This window comes from Vipera ursinii (genome assembly GCF_947247035.1).
Source record: "Vipera ursinii genome assembly, chromosome: 1".
Classification (NCBI taxonomy): domain Eukaryota; kingdom Metazoa; phylum Chordata; class Lepidosauria; order Squamata; family Viperidae; genus Vipera; species Vipera ursinii.
The window spans coordinates 328531505-328554261 of record NC_139512.1 but is presented as its reverse complement, the minus strand read 5'-3'; the positions used below and the strand labels follow the sequence as shown (position 1 = coordinate 328554261).

The 22757-nt window shown below is 36.2% G+C and overlaps 1 protein-coding gene across 3 annotated transcripts in view; it reads left to right on the top strand.

Moving 5' to 3' along the window:
• BCL11A (BCL11 transcription factor A) overlaps positions 1-22336 on the top strand; it is a 187323-nt gene extending 164987 nt beyond the window's left edge. For 2 of the 3 annotated variants that reach the window (XM_083348427.1, XM_083348428.1), the window contains one exon: positions 4925-7904. In XM_083348427.1, coding sequence (XP_083204553.1) covers positions 4925-6930 — 2006 coding nt within the window. In that variant the 3' untranslated portion in view covers positions 6931-7904. Of the gene's footprint in view, positions 1-4924; positions 7905-19276; positions 19384-21516 lie in introns of those variants that run through there. The other variant, XM_083348429.1, reaches the window with a different exon arrangement.
• Positions 22337-22757: the final 421 nt, after the last annotated feature.

Here is a 22757-nt window from a genome sequence, read left to right as displayed (position 1 = left end):
TTACGGAAGATAACATTTTTATTGACGACTGTAGGTTAGAAATTTTGGCATTGTGAACAGTGTAATACAATCTAGTGCCCTGACAAGAAGCTGAATGAAATAACAGATTATACGGTAAAATTGTAATGCATCATTTGCTATTAGTGGACTGGTAATAATTACCAGTTTCAAAGCTGCTTTTTCCCCCCATGTAATCTTTACTCTCTGCTGTAACAGCCTTTCTCATTGACATTATGATTATACCAGCTGCCCTTCTGATCCAGAATATCTAGTTGATGGGAATGCTAAAATGCAATTACAAAAACTGTGTTGTATCCTCATTATAAGACACAGTGCTATTTCCACTGACCTAATATATAAACCAGCTAAGCAGGAGAGTATTGTATTGTTAGTAGACTGGAGGCTAATGGCATCACTTGCTGCAAGATTTTTTTTCCTTTAAAAAAACAGTTTTCAACAGCAAAATAAAATTTAAGTGCATTGCCCATTGCCTTTGCATTGTATTCCCTAAATTTAAGTTTGCTGTTCTTAATTTCCATTTAGACCCTTACCCAAATCTTACCAACAAGCTTATGGGAATCTCCATGCTCATGTTTCTTTCTTTTCAAAGATGTATCCTTTTATTTGCCAAGGTCTCCAGTGCCCTGTGCTAAACACGTGGTTCATTAAAATTCTGGCACTGGCAAAAGAATGAAATGTTAAATATTGTTCAAAAGCTTTTTTTTTAAGCAACAAAAATGGTAAACACCTGCCAGCAATGTCTGATTCTTTCTTATTTTTTAAATCATTCAATTCAAATTGTCAGACTAAATATATAATAATAGAGAAACTGAAACTTGAAGAAGGTTCTGGTGGGGGGGACGACACTAATTGTCAGTTGCAGTAGATGTTGATGTAATGCTGCCTGCCTATCATTTCCCAAAGTCGTTTATTCAGTACCTTACATAATGAAAATCTTATAAACTTTTCTTTTTCATCATTGAAGTAAAGAGGAAAACAAGAATAATGAAGATCAAATCCATGCGCTTCATGTTTTTCTCCCTCTTTTCTACCTGCAGATATATTAAGCATGTATTTGGAAATTTCATTTTGGCATCTGCTGTCTAATCTTGTAAGAGGGTTTGCCCATAAGTGGGCTATATATAAATACTGATATAAAGTAAATTACGGGTCATTATATAATTACATAGTGCAGTCAAATACCGTTGTAAATCCAGTTTGTTCTTCAAAGACTAATACAATATGTATTTATAGGGGCATTTAACAAAGCACATATTCTTGTTTCCTCACATGAACATACACTATTCTCCGGTAACTGTTGGCAGTTTTATGCATTAGCAAAACAATCAAGTCATAACTTCGCAATCAGCTCATGTAATGCAGTGTTATACAGATTTTAATTGTTGGCATGTCTTGCTCAACACACTCTGTTCTGACTAGCATATTTTCAACAACTTCAGTGTGTTTCCTGTAATGCAAATTCTTTACATTATGGAGAATTGCTGGAAAATAGAGTTTGGACTATGCCCTAATAATCAGATGCATTTTTTATAACTACAGAATTGGGGAACCTTTTTCATTTTGAGGTGGTTATTGTTATTAGGGAAGAAGTACCAGGGACTGTATGCTGGCTGTTGGCAGAGTCCAGATCCTGCAAGAGCAGAGGAATGTGTACAGCTTTTGGATTCAGCTATAACCTCAGAAGACCCACTCCCTGAAACAGAGAGAAATTGCTGCTCTCATATACTTGTTCCTTAGCAATGTTTCACCAAGGACCAGCTGCTCTTTAGATATCATTTCCAAGTGACATTGTGAAGTAGCCACGTTGAATGTCCACAAGTACTACAGATGCCTCATGTGTACATCATTCTGAGGTCCATTTCATAACAGTGGCTATAGGGAAACTAGTAGGATAATAAACCATTCCCAAGATCACTTGTCTTAGACCAGAAGTGGGAAACTATGGTCCTTTATGGCTGGCTCAGAAGTTTTGGGAGTTGAAGTCCACAAATCAAAAAAAAGGCCATAGTTCTCTACTCCTAACTTAAGACGAAATGAAAGGACTGCTGTGGGTAGCCAGTTGAAAGAACAGGAAGTGGGAAGTAGGCTCTGCCCATCTGCAGCTTCAAATATCTGCTTCATTTCACGCAGTGATGGAGTTGGCCTTGTTCAACTGCACTTCTCTGCTCCATCAGTTCTGTGTTTATGAGACAATTATGTTCACGCAACAATCTTTTTTTCCAGGAAATGTGTAAAATATGAATTTCAGACACATGTTATTAGTCATTTGAATACGTATATCAAGGTTTCATAATATTTGTGTGAGTACTGTGTCTTCAGCATTACTGGACAAGATTAATGGAATCTGCAGAGGCAGATTTCGTTTTTACTTCAAGATAAATTTGCTGGGAATATGAGACTGTATATTCAGACATCTCCCCCAAATTTCATTGTTAATCTCTTCCTTACCAGAGGAATTGTTAGTTTACGATGTTCCATATGTTTCATATTCTGCACTAGAATGGCCATGGGTTGCTCACTGGTGTATTTAAGGATGCCTGTTCACTACAAGTAATACTAGGAAAACTATGGTAAAATAATTTAAGGCAGAACAGTTAGAGTATATCAAAAAGATTGCTAAAAAAACCCTACCCAAATATTCAAGGAAACTGAACCCTAACTAGATGCAACGATTATATTAACTCACCAAGGATGAAGTTGTTCTCATTTCTGCCAGGTTTGATTTTTGAATTGTTAGTTGGGCAACATCTGGGGCAAGTAATGGGAGCTCACCCTGTTGCGCAGAGCTTGGGTCTCAAACCAGGGCTGGCAGCTCTTTAGCAGACAAGCTCAGTTGCTTTAACCACTGAGCCATTGTGGCCCAAGACAGACAGAGAAGATATAGATGTATGTATACATATATATACAACTTTTACAAGCCAGCATATAAACCACTTTATATTTATATTTATATTAGCCACTTGCATATAAACATAAGAACACCACATAGAAATCTAGTTGATGCTGGATAAGCATACACACACACACACACACACACACACACTTGCATGTACTCAGTCATCCATAAGCTAATTGATGGTTAAACTGTTGTAGATTGGAGAACCAGTTGGCTTGTAGGAGATATCAGACCAGGTATAGAAGTGTCCGAAATTTTCTCAGTCTCAAAGATTAGTGGAAGATGTTACATCAGATACCTTCATTCAACCTCATCTATCTAACAGGATTATTCAGAATATAAAAGGGGGAAAACTGTGGTCAGCACTTCAGACTCTTTATAAGACAATTGATTAAAATGAAATTAAAAATAAGTAGAGAAATGTCCACTAAAATGATTACTGAAACAACTCATATTTAAATAACTTATGCAGCTAGGCATCACTATTTTAAGATATCAAATTCTCTTTTTACGGTCTTAATATTTTTCTAGAAAAACTGCAATTTCAGTAGTTGTTTTTGTTCACCTCATGTGAGAGTTGAACTAATATATTTTTATTTGCCTTTTCAAAATTCCTAGCATATATGTAATTTGCCCTTTTTTCAGAGGCAATGTATGTGTTATAGGTCACTTCAACTCCCCTCCCTCTAAAAAAAACCTCCTATTGTATCATATATATTTTAAACAGTTTTATTTTGACTGTTTAATCAGGGAATATTTTAATGGAATTCACTTCCATTTTTTAATGTTCATATGTTTGTAAAATAAAACTGATAGTAGAAAGCAATTTCTACTCCTATGTGATTAACAATCAGTACCCCCAGAATTAAATTTTATATTATTTCAAAAATATTTGTTTTAAAGTCAGTATGCGTATAAAGCATCTATAGGCAATAATTATTTGTATACTTACTCAAGAGTAGGATCCACTGAAAACAGTTGGACATAGTGCCAGGTAAGCATGAGTGCAGTTGTCTGCACTCTTTAACAACATTTGACTGAAATAATAGGAAATTAATTTAAAAATTTAAAGTAAGCTTTGTAGTTAAGGCTGTGCAGTATTTTAGATTTGATTGAGGAAAATTGCTTCAGAATAAGCCAGAGTAGCACATTTAGTCACAATTAAAGTAGCCATATTTGTTTGCAGAATTGCACAATTGTGGTAGAAATTTCCCCACAGTAGTCATGTGATCCTGGAAGAAATCAAAATTATTTTTAATGAGTTGCTCCAAAATATTTCTTCCTAACCAAATCTAAGGCATTGCACAACCAACTTTATAGTGTAAAGTTTATATTGAATTAGTCTCTTTAAAATTTTTGAAGTTAACTGAAAATGTAGCTGAATTAATGCTATTTTTGTGCTTAAATTACAATCCCTAGTAGTGTTATCCTGTGCAATCCTACTCAAAAATGTGAGTCACAGAATAAGAGACTTATTCTCAGGTATGTAGGATTGTACACACAGTAAGTATGTTTATGCTGGTTTAGGACAGAGCTTAATCATTGATGTTGATGGTTCTATATAGTACTGCAGTAATTGATATTTTTAACAGTGTCAACAAAGAAGTGTATTAAGGAGATAAGTATCTAAATTCCAATGATTGTTAGATGCATGAATTCAAAGTTATGTATTTATGCAGGATATACAGAAAACAAGCAGGGACTTTTTCCTCCCATAAATGTCAGAAGAATGATTGATGAGATTTGTTGCCTCAGTAAGGGGCCATTGGCTTCAGGGGCTTTAAAACAGTATTAGACAAATCCATGTGAGAGGATTTGTCTAATTGAGAGGAACCCTTATGTTCTGGGCAATTGTGGCAGTAAATACAGGTGGCTTTGAAGGTACTGTACTGGCCATTACAAATGCCAGAATTAAACACTTTTGTTTAACAAAACTTAACTTTTCTTTTGATGTTAGAAATAATTTGATAATTAAAAGATTGATGTTACCATTGTGTTGTTTTTCAGGTAAAGATGAACCCAGCAGTTACACGTGTACAACATGTAAACAGCCATTCAACAGCGCCTGGTTTCTCTTGCAACATGCACAGAACACTCATGGATTAAGAATCTACTTAGAAAGTGAACATGGAAGTCCTCTGACACCCCGGGTTGGTATCCCATCAGGACTAGGTGCAGAATGCCCTTCTCAGCCACCACTCCATGGGATTCACATTGCAGACAATAATCCTTTTAATCTTCTTAGAATACCTGGGTCAGTCGCGAGAGAAGCATCAGGTCTTGGAGAAGGGCGTTTCCCTCCCACACCTCCTTTGTTTAGTCCCCCTCCAAGACATCATTTGGATCCACATCGCATAGAACGCCTAGGTGCTGAAGAAATGGCTCTTGCAACCCATCACCCCAGTGCCTTCGACAGGGTGCTGCGACTCAACCCTATGGCCATGGAGCCTCCAGCTATGGATTTCTCCAGGCGGCTTAGGGAGTTAGCTGGAAACACCTCTAGTCCACCATTGTCACCGAACCGGCCCAGCCCTATGCAAAGGTTACTACAACCATTCCAGCCAGGCAGCAAGCCACCATTTCTGGCAACACCTCCTCTTCCTCCTCTTCAGTCTGCTCCTCCTCCTTCTCAGCCTCCTATCAAATCCAAGTCCTGTGAATTTTGTGGGAAAACCTTTAAATTTCAGAGCAACTTAGTTGTCCATCGTAGAAGCCACACTGGAGAAAAACCCTACAAGTGCAACCTTTGTGACCATGCATGCACTCAAGCAAGCAAGTTAAAACGCCACATGAAAACACACATGCACAAATCCTCCCCAATGACTGTGAAGTCAGATGATGGCCTCTCTACAGCCAGTTCCCCAGAGCCCGGAACCAGTGACCTTGTTGGCAGTGCTAGCAGTGCCCTCAAATCTGTGGTGGCTAAGTTTAAAAGTGAGAATGATTCCAATATTATTCCAGAAAATGGGGATGAAGAAGAGGAAGAAGAGGAGGAGGAGGAAGAAGAGGAGGAAGAAGAAGAGGAGGAGGATTTGACTGAAAATGAAAGGCCAGACTATGGGTTTGGCATCAATCTAGAAGCAGCTCGGCACCATGAAAACAATTCCCGGTCTATTGAGGAGAATCGTTCTATCCCGGATGTCATGCAAGGGATGGTCCTGAGTTCCATGCAGCACTTCAGTGAGGCTTTCCATCAGGTTCTTGGTGAGAAACATAAACGAGGGCACTTATCTGAATCTGAGGTGCATAGAGATACATGTGATGAAGACTCAGTAGCTGGTGAATCTGATCGCATCGATGATGGTGCTATTAATGGTCGGGGGTGTTCCCCTGGTGAATCTGCCTCCGGAGGTTTGTCCAAAAAGCTGCTCTTGGGTAGCCCAAGCTCCCTAAGTCCTTTTTCTAAACGCATCAAACTTGAGAAGGAGTTTGACCTTCCCACGACAGCTATGCCTAACACTGAAAATGTTTACTCCCAGTGGCTAGCTGGGTATGCTGCTTCTCGGCAGCTAAAAGATCCATTCCTCAACTTTGGAGACTCCCGACAATCGCCTTTTGCTTCCTCCTCAGAACACTCCTCTGAAAATGGAAGTTTACGCTTCTCGACGCCTCCCGGGGAGATGGATGGAGGGATATCAGGCCGCAGCGGTACAGGAAGTGGAGGGAGCACCCCGCATATTAGTGGTCCAGGCCCTGGAAGGCCTAGTTCAAAAGAGGGCAGACGCAGCGACACTTGTGAGTACTGTGGGAAAGTCTTCAAGAACTGTAGTAACCTCACTGTCCACAGGAGAAGCCACACTGGGGAAAGGCCTTATAAATGTGAGCTGTGTAACTACGCCTGCGCCCAGAGTAGCAAACTCACCAGGCACATGAAAACGCATGGTCAGGTGGGGAAGGACGTTTACAAATGTGAAATTTGTAAGATGCCTTTTAGCGTGTACAGTACCCTGGAAAAACACATGAAAAAATGGCACAGTGATCGAGTCTTGAATAATGACATAAAAACTGAATAGAGGTATATTAACTTGACCCCTTCTCCTTCCTTCCCCCAATTTATTCCTGGCCCCCTGTGTAGAGATTTTCTAGTCCCTTGTGAGTAAAATATTGGAAGCTAAGAATGATATTAAGAAAGTGCTTGTCACCAGCACACCTGTTTTCATCTTCCTTTTTCGTTTTGTTTCTTTTCCCTTTCTTTTCTGTTTTCATCATTTGAATGCATGATCTGTATTGGGGCAATACTACGCAAACTTTGAGCCTTTCTCTTGTGCAATAATTTACATGTTGTGTATGTTTATTGATTTTTTTAAAAATTAGACAGCATGTATGGTATGTTATGACTGTTTTTTTTAAAAAAAAATGTCCCCAAATTCTTTGCTGAGCAAACAGACAAAAAGATCTTTCACACACATGCACAGCACCATGGCTGTTTCCAGTGATGTTCCAGGAAAAAAGAGAGAAAAGCAAAACAAGTATTTTTAAACAACCAACCATGCTGCATACATTCTGTAATATTATCATATCCATGTTTGTGTTTTAACAGATAAATGAAAATGTGCTTTGAATTAACCCTTTATGGATAGACAGATAACACTGAAAAGGGAAAAAAAACATTCCTTGTTACTTTGATTTCTGTCTTTAAAAACATTGACAATTTCAGTTAATTTTTGGTGGGGAGATAAGTCTTTAATTGAAAAATGAGGAAATGAGAGCAAAAAAGATAAATGTGTACTATCATTTGGTTTAAAATGGAAATCTGAGTGCCTTGAATATATTTAAGCCATGTTGGTGGCAACTACTTGTTCTAAACTTGTAGGACAACTTTCGCACTGGGCAATGTAAATGAGTCCTTTAGGACCTAGCCGATAACTCTGTATTATATTTCTCACAACAGTGGCTACCTAAAAACAAAAACAAAGAAACCCAACAAATCCTAGTTAATCATCATTCGATCCCCTCCTCAGCCCACCTTTTTTTTAAAAAAAAGAAAGAGTGATCATAGAACTGAAATTTATTTTGCTCTAGGAGAGTTTAAAACATTCATCTTAATCATAGAGAATGCTTCTCTCTCAGGTTAAAATATTACTAACCTGTATCGGTCCCTCCCCTTATCCGTCTCTTCCCCCTCATTTCCATTTTAAAATTATTTTATTGATAAAAAGAATGTGACTTGGGCAGAAGGCCTTGGAAGATGATTAAGTATGTGAGAGAAAATTCATGTTATAAAGATTTTTTTTAAAAAAATCTTAAGCGATCCTGGCACAAAATAAAACTTAACAGTAAAAACAGAAACTATTAAGCGTAGGTCTAGTTGGTTGTCAACTCGACAATCAAATTAATAACGCACAAACGTGTGTATCATATATCAATCTATGATTTCCCTCTGTATAAGGAAAGGTGTATAAACAGTCTGGCAATAATATTTTACTGAAGTGTAAAAAAAAATTATAGTGATTTATTAGCACTGTTTGCCATTTAAAATTAAGAACAGGTTATAAGCTAATATTGATATGATGATTAACTATGAACTATTAAGATTTGCCTTGATGTGTGACATTCTGAGAGAGAGAGAAAGAATAGTCGTGCTCCCTAAAAGTTGTTCTTCATGTTGTTTCTTTTTTAATCATATGCTATGTGTTAGTTATATTGACAAGAAAAAAGGATTCATTACTTTTATGATTAAGCTAGCATCTGCCCCGCTGGAAGTTCACATAGCACTTGACTCTGCCTGTTGTGTCTGTATTGTTTCTTTTAATCAGAGGTACACAGGTTGAGTATAAAAAACTTTTTTAAGACTGCTCAGATAGGACAATTTAAATGCACTGTACAATTTTCCCAGTTTACAGGTTGATACTTTAAAGGGAAAAATTGCAAGATTAATGATTTTTTAATGAGCACGATCTCATGATAAACATATAAATAATTCTGCCAGCTTGCCATTTTACTTGACTAATGAGTGGGACATAACATTATGGCGCTGTAAATGGGAACAAGTCCTGCAGTTATGTTAAAAAAAAAAGAAACCCAGAGATTGGTCTTGCTCCTACAGTGCAAAGAAGTGGTTATTTTGTACAAAACTTTTAAAAATATAAATGTTATGATTTTTTTTTAAAAAAATTCATTATGTTTAGGGGAAAATGTATTTTAGGATTCATTGTCTTGGTGGTGTACAAGACCTGTTCTTCCTTGAAAACCAATAGTTAAAAATCCTATGCCTTGGATATACACACAACATTTCAGGTTGTAAAATAAATACAATGGGAAAAGGTTTAACAATATATAGTACTTAAATATAGGAATATGCACACACTCCTATGCTAAGAAGAGGAAAAGCAAACAAATAGAAAAGAAGAAAAACGCATTTATGGTCTCTTTTTTCTGTAATTTTTAGAATGGTATTTGAATTTAATGTTCACCTAGAGTAGGCACTATAGTATTTATAATGAAGCTTGTATTTTTAACTGTTGCTTGTTTCTTTTTTTTTTTAAAAAGGGTATCAGTTACCTTTTTTGGTAGTAGAAAAACATACACACAAACAAAAAAACAAATAGGCTGCCACAGTATATTTTTTTTTTAATTTGGCAGGATAATATAGCGCAAAATATTTGTATGTTTCAAAAAATTAACGACAAGGAAAGTGTGACATTGTACAGATAGGCCATCTAATGGCTGTTTTGGGGGAGGGGGAACAAAAAACCTGTTTGAATGTCGCACTAAATCAGCATCTCCGATGGTTGTACATATCAAAAGTTCTTTTGGGGTTTCTTTTGTATGCAGTAATGCAAGGTGATGATGTTGGTTTGTTCTGTAGTGTGCTCTTTGCTCCCTTTTTCTTCTCTTACCCTTTTACATTCCAGCATCTTAAACTTCATATGCAGTAAAAGAAAAGAAAAAATTAAAAAATAGAACGAAAGGAAAAAAATAAAAGTTTTGCAGGCTTTTTTTTTCCCATTGCCAAAAAGAAAAATAAATTAAAATGGTGCTTTATATATTTAGATTGGAAAGAATTTCATAGGCAAAGCATATTAAAGAAAGAGAGAGCGCGCCCCGCTGGAGTCGATAACTTTTTTTGTATATGGCAATGCAAAGTATTTTGTTATTATCAACCTTTTCTATTCCTGTCATGAAAGCTGTTTGTCGTAATCTGAAGTTTTATCTTTTACTATGGAAGTCACTATTTATTATTGCTTACGCGCTCTGTTGAGAACAGTGGCGTCAGATTTGATCTTTGTTTTTGTTTTTGTTTTTTTATTATTTAGATGACCAAAGGTCATTGACAACCTGGCTTTTTATTGTATTTTTTTTCTTTGTCTTTGTTAAGTTCTATTGGGAAAACCACTGTCTGTGTTTTGGGAGGGAGGGTCTTTTTTTAATTGGGCAGTTGTCTGCATTACCCTGTTCATTCACCCATTTTGTCCCTAAACTGAAAAAAATAAAAAAAAATTGCTTAAAGTACATACCATAAGCTTTGCGTATCCTCATTTGACACACACTGTAAATTTCCCTCAGTGAGATAGAAGCCCAGTGGGTTTTCTTCACAGGGCATTTTAATATATTACTAACCTAAAGACCCAGAAAGCTCCCTATTTGTACTACAATAAAATATTTTGCCCCTGAGGAAATGCTTCTTTGGTTTTATATTGAGATGAATTTTTTTTTAAAAAAAAATGAGGAAAACTTTATTTTGTTTTCCATCCAGATGTTTTCCTTCTCTCCTTTCTGATTTTTCTAAGAATGCATAGGTAAAGAATAAAAGGTGAGCAGGTTGGTGAAGCTCATATTTGTCTGTGAGAGGGGTTTTCGTTTTGGCCACTCCCATACCCTTTCTGTTTTGCACTGTTGCATACAATCACTAACATACCGAGTTATAAAATGATATGCAACCCTGTTTGGTGACCGTCCATAATTCCTTCCTCTTTTTCCCAACTTTAAAATCAGCTAAAGATCCATGTGATATGAATTGGAAATATGTGGTCTAATATAGTAAAGGCAGAAACATTTTAAGGTTGCATATCGAAACATAATGGGGTGCGCATTATAAATCCCCTAAGTTTGCATCTTCCAAACTTCCAACATATTGGGAAATTGCTTTGTGATACTTTGTTCAATCGGAAAACAGACTGGGATAGGAGCTGCTGTTTTTATATAGTCTGTACAGTTGATAGGTCTTACCAATACACTGTGTGTTGTGTGTGTGTGTATTGTCTTTAAATATCTGAACTCTGGTTCTAAATTTTATATATATATATATATATATATATATATATATATATATATATATATATATATATATATATATATATATATGTGTGTGTGTGTGTGTGTGTGTGTGTGTGTGTGTGTGTGTGTGTGTGTGTGTTTTACGAATATTGAATGTTGCAGCATCAATTAAAAACACATACCTCTGTGATACCGTCTCTTGCTCTTCCTACACAAATCTCTTGTGTATTTTTTGTTTGAATTTTATTTTAAAGTTTACACTGATGTCAGTTCATTAGCAATTTGGTACTACTTTCAATCCTTGAGATGTTGGTTTTTAAAATAACTACTAAAGTAATTTCCCTAAAGTTCACACTAGGGATTTTTCATGGGCTGATTTAAAACTGCCCATGACCTATGCTTAAAGAACTTTTAAGAAGTCTTAATGTCCCAGCTCAGTTGCATTTTAGCAGGTATCACTCTGCTATCAAGCTGTTCAAATAACACCAATGAGCGGCATAACATCAAAAACTGGGATTCCTCCATTCTAGGATTCCGAAGTATAAAATAACTGTGTTATATTTCTTTTCTGACTTGTGCTACTTCAGGGAGCCCAGTAGCATAGAATGTAAGGTTACAGTGTTGAAACAAGGTTTGTGTGTCTCTTTGTGTGTACATACAGACACATACCCATACATGCATACACTCACATATACAGACAGTACATATATACAGACCTGCCAGAGAGACATAAGTTTAATACAGAGAAAACAATTCATGCTGAAATTATCCATCAAAACTCCAGCCATATACAAACTCTTTTAGCTTTGAATACATAAGCATGTGGATCTAAGGCCCTATGGACTTGTGAGGTGTACATGAACCTTGCTGTTCTTTGCTGTGAAAGTAGAGTTCTTAATGCTTGTATTTTTGGTACAGCATGTTCCCCTGACATAGAAGAGGATGAGAGAGCTTTTATTTCTATTAATGCAGGAGACTGCATTAATGATCATGAAAATTATTATTATTTTCACGTCATGGTGATTCACAGGATGGGCTGATCTTGTCATCTTATGGTAGAATAGGATTGAATTAGAAAAGGTTTACATAAAACTGATAATTGCATGAGTTTCAGTTGAGGACTTTACCTCTTACAGTTCCAGCTAAATTAGTTTCAGAAATCCATATGAACACTGCAGGCATGTACTGGAATAATTATATACAGGCTTCAGAAGTTGTGAGAACTGAGAAAGGTTGTTGCTAGAAGAAGTATAGAAGAATTACATATATACTGCTCAAAAAAATAAAGGGAACACTTAAACAACACAATGTACTTTATTTAATAGTAGGATGTCTTATTTTCTGTTCCCTTTATTTTTTTTGAGCAGTATATATTTTGTTACATCTCACTGAAAGTTAGTTAATACCTCTGTTGCTTCCCTTAACATGCTCAACTACCAATTTTCTAAGGCAAGTTCTAAATACAATTTTAATTCAGTGAGTATTATACTGTACATACGTGATAATGTAAATCACGAGGGATGGCTTAGCACATTATTATTTCATAAACCATAGTTGAGCAAACCATACTTGTCTTCCAGTATCTTTGTTATCTGCTGCTCATTCTTTTATCTCCCTCTTCAAATTTTAACATTTCTCTAGTGTTCCTTTCAGATCTCCCATTTCCTAAATTTGATTGATCTTTCTATTCTCAATTTCAATATACCCTTATTGCCATTTTAGGGTGGAAGGCTAAGCTTTTCTAATTTCATGTTATCTTGGGTTTTTTTCCTCATCTTTACAGCATGATAGTTTAAGGTTGATTAGAGTGTGCTAGAGAGGTAAATAAAATTGAGCTGTTAATGATTCAAAATTTGAACATATATTATAGAAATGAAGGACACTTTTGATGATGTCAACAAGAGTCACCAGAGCAGTCCCTTCTGTATTAGATTGCTGGCTGCTTTGACAAGCAGGATCTGAAAAATAATTTTTCTAGGAAGGTGGTACTAAACTGAAGCCATGAATTTTCCTATTCCTACTTTTCCTTTTCTGATCTGGCAAGCAAACATCATTAGCTCTGCACAAAATTCTTCATAGATACTAGTAGCATCCTAAGACACTTTGGAGCTGCTAAATCATGTCATGCAGTTAGAAGCACTGCTTAGAAGATTAATAACAAGCATAAATTCCTGATATATTTTCTTTATCATATATTACTTAGTTTTAATTCTTACATTAATTAAAACATGTTCAAAGCTGCACTAACCTTTAAAAAAATAAAATGCTCTTATTTATCGCTACTGCTATTTTAATTCTTTTTCAAGGTCTTCAAGTGGGAAGTGGTCAATGTAATGCTCACCAGCAACTATTGACAACCCTAGTTCCTGGCCAAATTATCTGAATTAAAAGTAACTTGGCAAATGAATTAGAGCAATATCCTCATGCATTGTGTATCTTCCCAACCATTAAACATTGATACAGACTGAGGGCAAAATAGGCATAAGGTGACAGTCATGACTGACATAGTAAATTGTACTAAGTAACACAGTGTTTACACAGGGAAGCCATTTCCCCAAACCAGGGTATTGTTTAATCACTGATAATAGTAATGGTTCTCCATCAATTCATCTTCAACCCCTACAGGTTTTCAGAAATGTATCCTATATTCTCAACTTGTCTGGGTTCAAGGTATCCCATTCTCTTCCTATTGCTGGATTATTAGGTGTCTGGCTGATTAGCCTGTCTGATTTTCTTACCTATCCAGCTTCTTATACTTTGCTTTCTCTTCCCCTATATTAATTTTGTCTTTTCTAATTGGTACTTTACATCTGAATTCCTAAAACCATTTTAGATAGCCAAAAAGTAACTCTTATTTTGTTTTTCTTGCTTTTCTCACATCAAGGCAATCAACCTCTATTCTTCCTCATATATCTAACTTTCAAAGTTATACATATTATATAACCTTACAATCTCTGGGCTAATATTTCTGCCCAGTTATCTTGCCATTATTTTAGATCAAGTCTATTGAATTTTTTCTCCTCTATTAGGACAAATTTCAGTAGTTTTATTTTTCCCTAACTTCTAAAATGATGTATAATTTTGTGATCTCTTCACCTTATTGACATTTTCAGACTTTATTGTTCATGTCTACTTTTGCAGCAGAATCTTAAGATTTATCTAGGTTTGTACTTCCATCTGTATCATTAATGCAGAATTAACCCAGTTCTGTGATCCAAACGAATAACATAGATTTTACCTAAACATGGGTATAGAAAACATTAGGCCTTAAGTTAGTCTGATTAAGACATCTTTTGCAGGATTTGGGGCGGGAATATCTTTATTAACTCTTTTCAAATGTTGTCCACAAAAGTTCTTTCTAGGATGTATATGTGATATGTTGAATCATCAACTCATGTTCCTGCATTGCCCTACGGTGTTTGTTCCTGCATACTATGTTACATCATGCATTTGACTGGACATATGGATCTTCCACACTATTCATTAAAGACTATTCAAAATCTTTATTCCAAAAATGTTTTTGTATCTTTTTGGTTCCAGTACAATTTGCTTTAAATCCTGCAGATCAGATAGACCTTTAGAAACTTGGAGATAAGCAACAAAGGAGAAAATGATGAAGTAAGGAAGGATTAAAAATTGCATGTGATTTATTTTGTGGAGTTAAGCCTTCTGCTAGCTTGTTATGATGGTGTTAAGGTGAGCCTGATGAATTTGAAACTGACAAGACCAGAAACTTTCAGATGACTGGAGAACCAGTGGATTGGACCATTAAATGAAGATGTGGATATGGTGACCTGCTTGCTCTTTTAGCCTTGTGAAGAAGTTTACAAATGTTTCTAGATCTGCTTATATTTTTTTCCTGTATTGTTTATTTATCTATATCTCACTGAGAGCATGAAGAAAAGAGGCTGGAAACTAATAGTGCTACAGTTTACCCATGTTTGGTGGATTAGTCATTTAGTAAACTGTATGAAAACCATAGGGAATGTATATGACTGGCTGTCTATTAACCTGGGCTTTACAAAATAGGTAGGTAATATTGTGTGTAACCCTGACATGGAAAAATAGGCCTTTACTGCAGCACTAGGTTAATGCAAGAGTAACATCCTGTTTTCCTTCACTACATATATAAGGTATGTTAGTACTGTCTCCCTGCAGAATTTAATTTAGATATTAATTTCCTTACTTTAGAGGGAGAACGGTTGGTCGGGTTTCAGTATGAAATATCTCAGTTTTTACCACAAACCATGTATTTAGCTTCACCTCAAAAAGAAAATAATCAATGCTAGCAGATTACTGAAATCAAAATGGCAATGCTGTTTGAAGACTTCAGTACTAATCAGTTCAGTTACTATTTTTAGTACTAGTATGAAACACTTCAAAATGCATATCCTGTTGTACTGGCTTTTATGAATGTCTGTAAAGATTTTAGAAATCTTTTCATTGGTCATCTGCTGTGAAACAGCCATTATTTCAGTTTCCATTACCTTGAACATTGCATATGTACAGAATGTGATACAGAAAACTGTCAAACTGTGTATGTCTTGTCTTCATTTCTTGGGCTAATTGATGTATGTATGTATAGCATATATTTTAAAACTATCTGTAAACATGATGCCTTGAAATAATTAATCATATTGTCTTAAATAGGAGAACTTGCTTGGACAATCTGAGACTATAGACAGATCTTAAATACCCTGAAAGTTTAATTATAGCATCCACATTTGCTCTACAGTTTTACTATTATAATAATTTTCCAAGCCAAGTCAATTACGATAACATCTCAATGATACCTGCTTTTGTATCATTGAGATTGTATAGGACAGTTGATGGAGACAGAGTAAAACCATTAAGTTCAGAATTCAGACATTCCACAAGAGTTAATTAATTTAGGTTGTCTTCTCATCCATCACACTAACTTGGCTGCATGGAACAAGACACTTTCCTCTTTCTTCAACATTGTTTTCTATGGTGTTTAACAAAATAAATCTTACTAAAGGCTTTGTTACAAAGACTTCGTTAAACCAGAATTCCAACAGTCTTTCAGATTTCTCATACTTATCTTAACAAAGTGTCTCCCATTCTTGTGTTTTAACCCAGGGCCATATAGCAATTTAAAGATAACTTGGCAAATTCACAATGAACCTAGGGTTAAAGTACAGTACCTGTTGTTTTCAGGTGGAATATGTAAGTACAGAAGGTGACAGCACCTAGTGCCCTTGGTTGATTCAGTGAAAGCTACGTAGGAACAAACCTAGTTAGTATTTTAAATGAGAAATCACTGGGAAATTCAATGTAGGGTGTTCTGGGAAGTAAAAACATTCCAGAAGATGATAGTAAATAACTTTCCTACTGTTGGCAGGACAACTGCATGAACATCTTTCAAGTTAACTAGGAGTCAAATGTAATTTGAAGGAATCTTTCTTAATAGATGAATGAAGCCTAGCATTGTTGAAGCCTAGCATTGTGGTCATTTCAGTTCAAATCCATGATAGAGCATTTAAGAACAAGAAGTACCATAGAACCTTCACTCCAAAGTAAAATCATGGGATTTGTTTCCTCAAGTCATTTATTACTATTACTTAGGTTGTCAGCCCTTGTTGGGTAGGATATTAATATCTGCACATCTGAATAAGGACTAAACACTGCTCAAACACTGAATGTGATTAAAATGAAGATTTTTTTATTTTCAGTCATACTTTTTATGTTACATATTTGAGTACATCGCAATCTAAAAATATGGTTACTGTGGCAGTTGTGAATTACTTTCATGATGGGTTAGGTCTGTTGGGGACAATAAGGCAATAGTGAAAAACAACAGCAAGATGCCACTTAAACGTAGAATGAGATAGCTGTGAGCCTTCAATGTTTTTCTGCAAATCTCAGCTTCCTTAATCATAAGCTGTGTTGGCTAAAATTGTGAGAATTTTAGTTCAGCAATATCTAGAGATCCACAGTTTTAAAGATTTAAATAACAATTCATATATGGCATTTTGTACTACAACTTTGCTTCCCATGTATAAGCTGCATGGAAATTAAGTCCACATGTTCAAGATCTCATAGTATTGTTTAAGTAACTAGAAAAGATAAGGAAGCTGATCTACAGTAACCAAGCAGAATAGAACAATAAAAAGTTTATATAAGACAATGTGTTGTGGCCTGAAAGCCAAAGCAAAAAAAATTGCCATGTGAAATGTGACATTTTCCAGAAGTGTGATAAATTAAAGGCATTATAAAAGCATAAACTATTGAGGCCACTTAATATTTGTTAGATTCCCGAAAGTGATTTCTACTGGTAGGCATAATGCATTCTGAAGTTGTGCCAACATTCTATACAAGCTTGATTGGCAGGCTTAAGAAACATTTTTATATTTATTTCTGGTGAAAAAAAAATCTAATGAACAATGTGGTTCAAGTGGCTGGAACATATAATATAACATTGTCATTTGTGAACATTTAAAAGCTATTGAATCTCAGAAAGCCAAGCCATTTCTCAGAAAATTTGTCACAATCCTACTGCAATTTTCAAATAAAAGAAGACCCTGAAAACGGTTTTATGTTGCAGTCCTGATTCCCATTGATATATTCCAGTTGGGCTATATCACTTCAGGCTGCAGAATAGCAGTCATACTTGTATGATCCTGTGAACAAATATACAAAATGCATATCAATATTAGCGTAACATCACTGCTGAAGTATTTTTTTCTGTGCAGAAATGATAACATATCATCATCAACCCTCAGAACTAGATCACTGAAATTCCCTGCTAGAAATGATCTTGAAGAGCTACTTAAAATCATAAAGAAATGGCTTGTCTTTATCAAAGCTACCAAAGTTTTTCATGTATTTGATCAGGATCATATCTTGTGTAATGGACACTAAAACATTGCTGTGATTGATTTTGGGATATGAAAATGTATCATAAGATTGTTCTTTTAAGGAACTGTCTGCTATATATTGTTTAATAAGGGAAGCAGCACACATGATCAGCTATGTCTTTCTGGTGCAGTTCCTCGTATATTCCAGCATTATGAGTGGAGAACATCCCATGCTTCCAACACATCCAATACATAACCAAGTATCCATCTCGGTGCAATCAGTCGGATGATCTTTATGGACAAAGCATCAGATTACAACAGTGTCGTTGGATAAGACAATCTAGTGGGTGGGGGGAACAGTAAAAACTTCATCATTTACATCAGGGGTGTCAATCTGCCGGCCCACGGGCCGGACACATCATTGGGAAACCACGGCCACCCCATTGTCGGCAATGGCAAAAAAGCTCCGATATGTTGCGTGACGTCACATGATGTCATGAGTTTGACATGTCTGCTTTACATGGACGGAATTCTCCAAATCTGGATTCTACACCCACAGCTTCTACTAAAATCAGCAAAGTTTGAAGGGCACAAGCATGTAAGCCCATGTCTCACGTCATGGGAGCTGCTGATGGGTTTGGATGTCAGCATTTCTCAAGAAAAAAAGTACTGGTTTGATGACAATTTGTGTTGTCATGAGATTATGCTATGTATTATAGTAGACCTAAAAGCCCTGATCCAGCAAAGGAGATTCAGGTATGAATAGCAATAGCATTTAGACTTATATACCACTTCATAGTTCTTTTTAGCACTTTCTAAGATGTTTACAGAGTCAGCATATTGTCCCCAACAATCCGGGTCCTCATTTTACCAACTTTGGAAGGATGGACGGCTGAGTCAACTTTGAGCTGGTTGGGATCAAACTCCTGGCAGTAGGCAGAGTTAGTCTACAACGCTGTATTCTAACCATTGTGCCACCACAACATCATGAATGCAGGCTTCTTTGTGGTGAATCCATATGCATCCATCACAAAATGCACTCTGACCCATAAAAGTGGTTGAATGTGTCTCTACAAAATTGGCCAATGAGCATTTCGATCCGTGAGCTTTTGTTGTGAGTGACTAGGAACATATGCTGGATTGGGGCACTGTATTTTTCTGCTTAAGTAATATAGGAGATTGTTAACTTGGGAGGTGCAAGGTGATCAAGTAAAGTACTCTATTGCCTAGTGTGCTGCATCCTCATAATTGTAAACAAATGCTTTGACTTTCAGTCCATATTACACCTTTCTTTTTTCCCTCCTCTGTCCCCATTTTTTTTTAGGTTGGCGTAGCGCCCAGGGAACTCCCGATGTGTGGCAAATTCCGGATGGAAGCTCAAGGACGCTTAAATTCTGAGAGAATTTGAAACGCAATGGGGATTTGCGCCACGTATGTGAAATCCAAGTGGGGTTTGCTGTTTGGTTAGTTCGTGATGCTATCTGACTGAACAGCATCAAAGGCAGGATCTTTGCAGACACCCCTCTGCCGCCTGTCCAGAAGACTTTCTATTTATATATTTTTAACAAAATAGCAAAACCACGTCATTGGGGAAAAATCCTTCATCAAGGGCTTTCTTATATATATCTATATTCCTTTTATTTGACAATCTTGTGTGCCATTTTGTTTCTAGAATGGCAATGGGAAAGCCACCTAAAAATAATAAGAGTGATCCAATAAACAAGGAGTTATTAAATCAAACCTTTTACTCAGGCACATCTACATTTCTCATTTATGATGTCCAAAGCCTGAAAGAACACATTTTAGAAAACTTTAAAGTTTGGGAAGGCTTTTTCCCTGGACCTTTGAACTTATACATGAGTCACAGAGGAGACAGTAGTTGAGTGGTGTGGGGACCCTATGGGTTGTATGTGGCTCCCGAGTCCATTTTTGCAATTCACAGAGTCTGTCAAGAACATACAATCAACATTTGGTGGAAACTACCAAATAATGATGGTGCCAATTCTCAATGAGAAATACATAAAAATAGGTGTATTAATTTCTGATGGATTTAATGCACTGATCAAATTTTATTCTTCCCAGCCCCTTCCACTAACAGAAAATCTTCTCTGGTGATGCTATTATGTTACTGCACAATGCTCTGCAGCTGTAGCAGCCATGGTCCTTGGCCTTGGAAAAGTTGCAAGACTTAGACAAATTAATTTTATGAGGTCTGATTCAATAAAAAATAATTACTTTGACTTACTACAGCATAAAGAGATATTATCTCTTTAAAGTATATGCTGAATATTTCAAGGCCAATTTTAGGAATATCTGACTGAAACTTTTTAGCCACTTTGTTTAGCACCTATTCTCCATGGAGAATGGCAGAAGGAAGAGCACAATAAACAGGAACTCTTGTGGCAATATCTAACATAGCTTGCAATGACATAATAGTGTGCCAGCTGATGTCACACATGGAACAACCGCTCCCATTGACTTCTGCTAGGTTATTGTGTGCATACTAGTAGCCAAAACTCAATGTAAAAGCAACAGATGTCATAGTGCAACTTGTCTTCCCTAACTAGTAGAACTGGAATACTATTATTTAGCCCTTTGGAAGTTTTAAGCAAGTGCCTGTTAGTTAAATATGATCAAACTTCATGAAGTCCAATCATGGAAATGGCCATCTTTTCACAGAACACTTCCCAGTGTTTATTAAAGGAATATTGATACTGTAACTCCCTTATAGTGCTTTTCCTTCTTCCAGTGAAGTTCCATATTTTTGCTTTTCCCATAAGATATGTGCTATAAGTTGTTTGAACAAGAAGAGATTTAAAGAGAAGCAGAAAGCTGACAGAAACAGCCACTGCAATGACTCAGGTCCTGAATATCTGGGGTCTGAAATACATTTAGAGCCTGACCTTTTCTTATGGAAACAGGTTCTTTGTGTGAACTGGTATGGGAAGAAAACTGGGTGTCCTCTAAATATTTTTCATTACAATTCCCACTATCCTTTGCTGATAGGAAGTTCCAAAACATTTGGCAGAAACAATATGCCTACCCTTGTTGAAAAATTAATGGATTGAAATAAAATGGGTTTGGAATCTTAGAATTTAAAGGGAGGCTTCTAAGCAACTAATTAATTCCCTGTGATGTATTAAATTAAAAGCCAAAGTAACTCCTGCAGATTATTTTTACCTCCTCTATCTGGAGGCCTCCAGTGAAGCAGAACCACTAACCTTCCAGATGCTTGGTTCCATTAACAAGCTGCTCTTGTAGACAAGAAGTTTTTACTAGCGTAGAACAGAAATCTGTCATCCTCCATGATAAGCCTGTTGTGCAGCCTTGACCAGCATGGAATATACCTTTTCTACCTTCTGTTGATAGTCCTTAAGCTTTGAATCCCAATGATTAATTACAAATCATTGATCCATATTGTTGATCCAGCAATTTTGGTATCCTATGCTATATTGACAGGCAACATCTCTTGGCATTTCAGAGGAAGTGTCTCTTAACCCTTTCTGGGGATCCTCCCAAATTACTACTTCAAAATTAGTAAGTTCTGCTTGCTCTTGGTTATAGCCGCTTGGTACATGTTTACTCCATGCCTAGGACCTACAAAGAATCTGGATTGAGTAGTGGAGGAAGAAGCAAGGAATTTTGTATCCTTAAATCTTAGTTTTCTACAATTAATTTTTCCACAGAGGGAAACACTTTCAAAGAACAAGTGAAGCTGGGTGATTACTACTATTTTTTCCTGCAATCTAAATTAATTGGGGAAAGGATAGTTCTGACAGATGATAAAATGACACATAGGGTCTAGGTACGAATAGAAATATAGATAGGTTTTCAGTGGAAGGCGTGGGATGTGCACAGGATTTATATATGCCCACCCTCAAAAAATTGTATATGCATGGGTTGCTAAGCCAGGTTTGTGAATGTAACTGATTGTTGCCCCAACTGGGGAGAGGTAAAGGAGTCTGGTTGATTTATACTGAGCCAGCTCATTGGTTTTATGTTGGTTACTGTCAGTGCTATGCTAAGTGGCTGTTTTTCTCCTCCAAAGGTCCAATCTGGTAATCCTTTCAAGTGAAAGTACCAACAACTGTACTATGCTAGTCACATGCCTCTAAATTATCATAAGTTTTTCTAAATCTACTTTTCCAGATTAAACCAGAAACAACCTATATTTCCACACCCTACAATTTACAGCTCTTGACAGCATATGTTTGCAGAAGTATTGAAAATCATTATTACAATTCCATATTCTAGTCATCACATTGATATTCTTGCCTAATTCTGTGTGGGATTTCCAACTGTCTTAATTTATTTGTGTACAACTAAGTGATGCTTATTGTGGTGTATTGCTTTTCTGTTGCTTAAGTATGTATTTTGGGGGACAATGGGGTGGGTGGGCTACTTTCTTTGGAAAAATAACAAACATGAAATCTAAGAGGTGTTTGTGTCAGACTGTGATTGTACAACTTGTTCTTTGGGGGAAAACAAGTGACATGAAAATCAATATACTTCTTAAGAGTCCCTCTCTATTTTATCAAGGTAGCTAAAACTATTCAAGGAAAATACAGTAACAAAAAGTTTTCACTGAGATAAGAAATACTAGTTTAGACACACTCATATGGAAATTTAATTATATTAGTTACCTAAAACCTTAGGGTTTGGATGGAGGGATAAAAAGAAACAATCACATAATTCTTATGAGCCTGACTGAAATTGGACAACATGGAAGGAATGTGGAAAATGAAACTATTGGTGTTGGAATGGCCTACATACGTTAATTGATGCCAATTAACCTACATATTCTG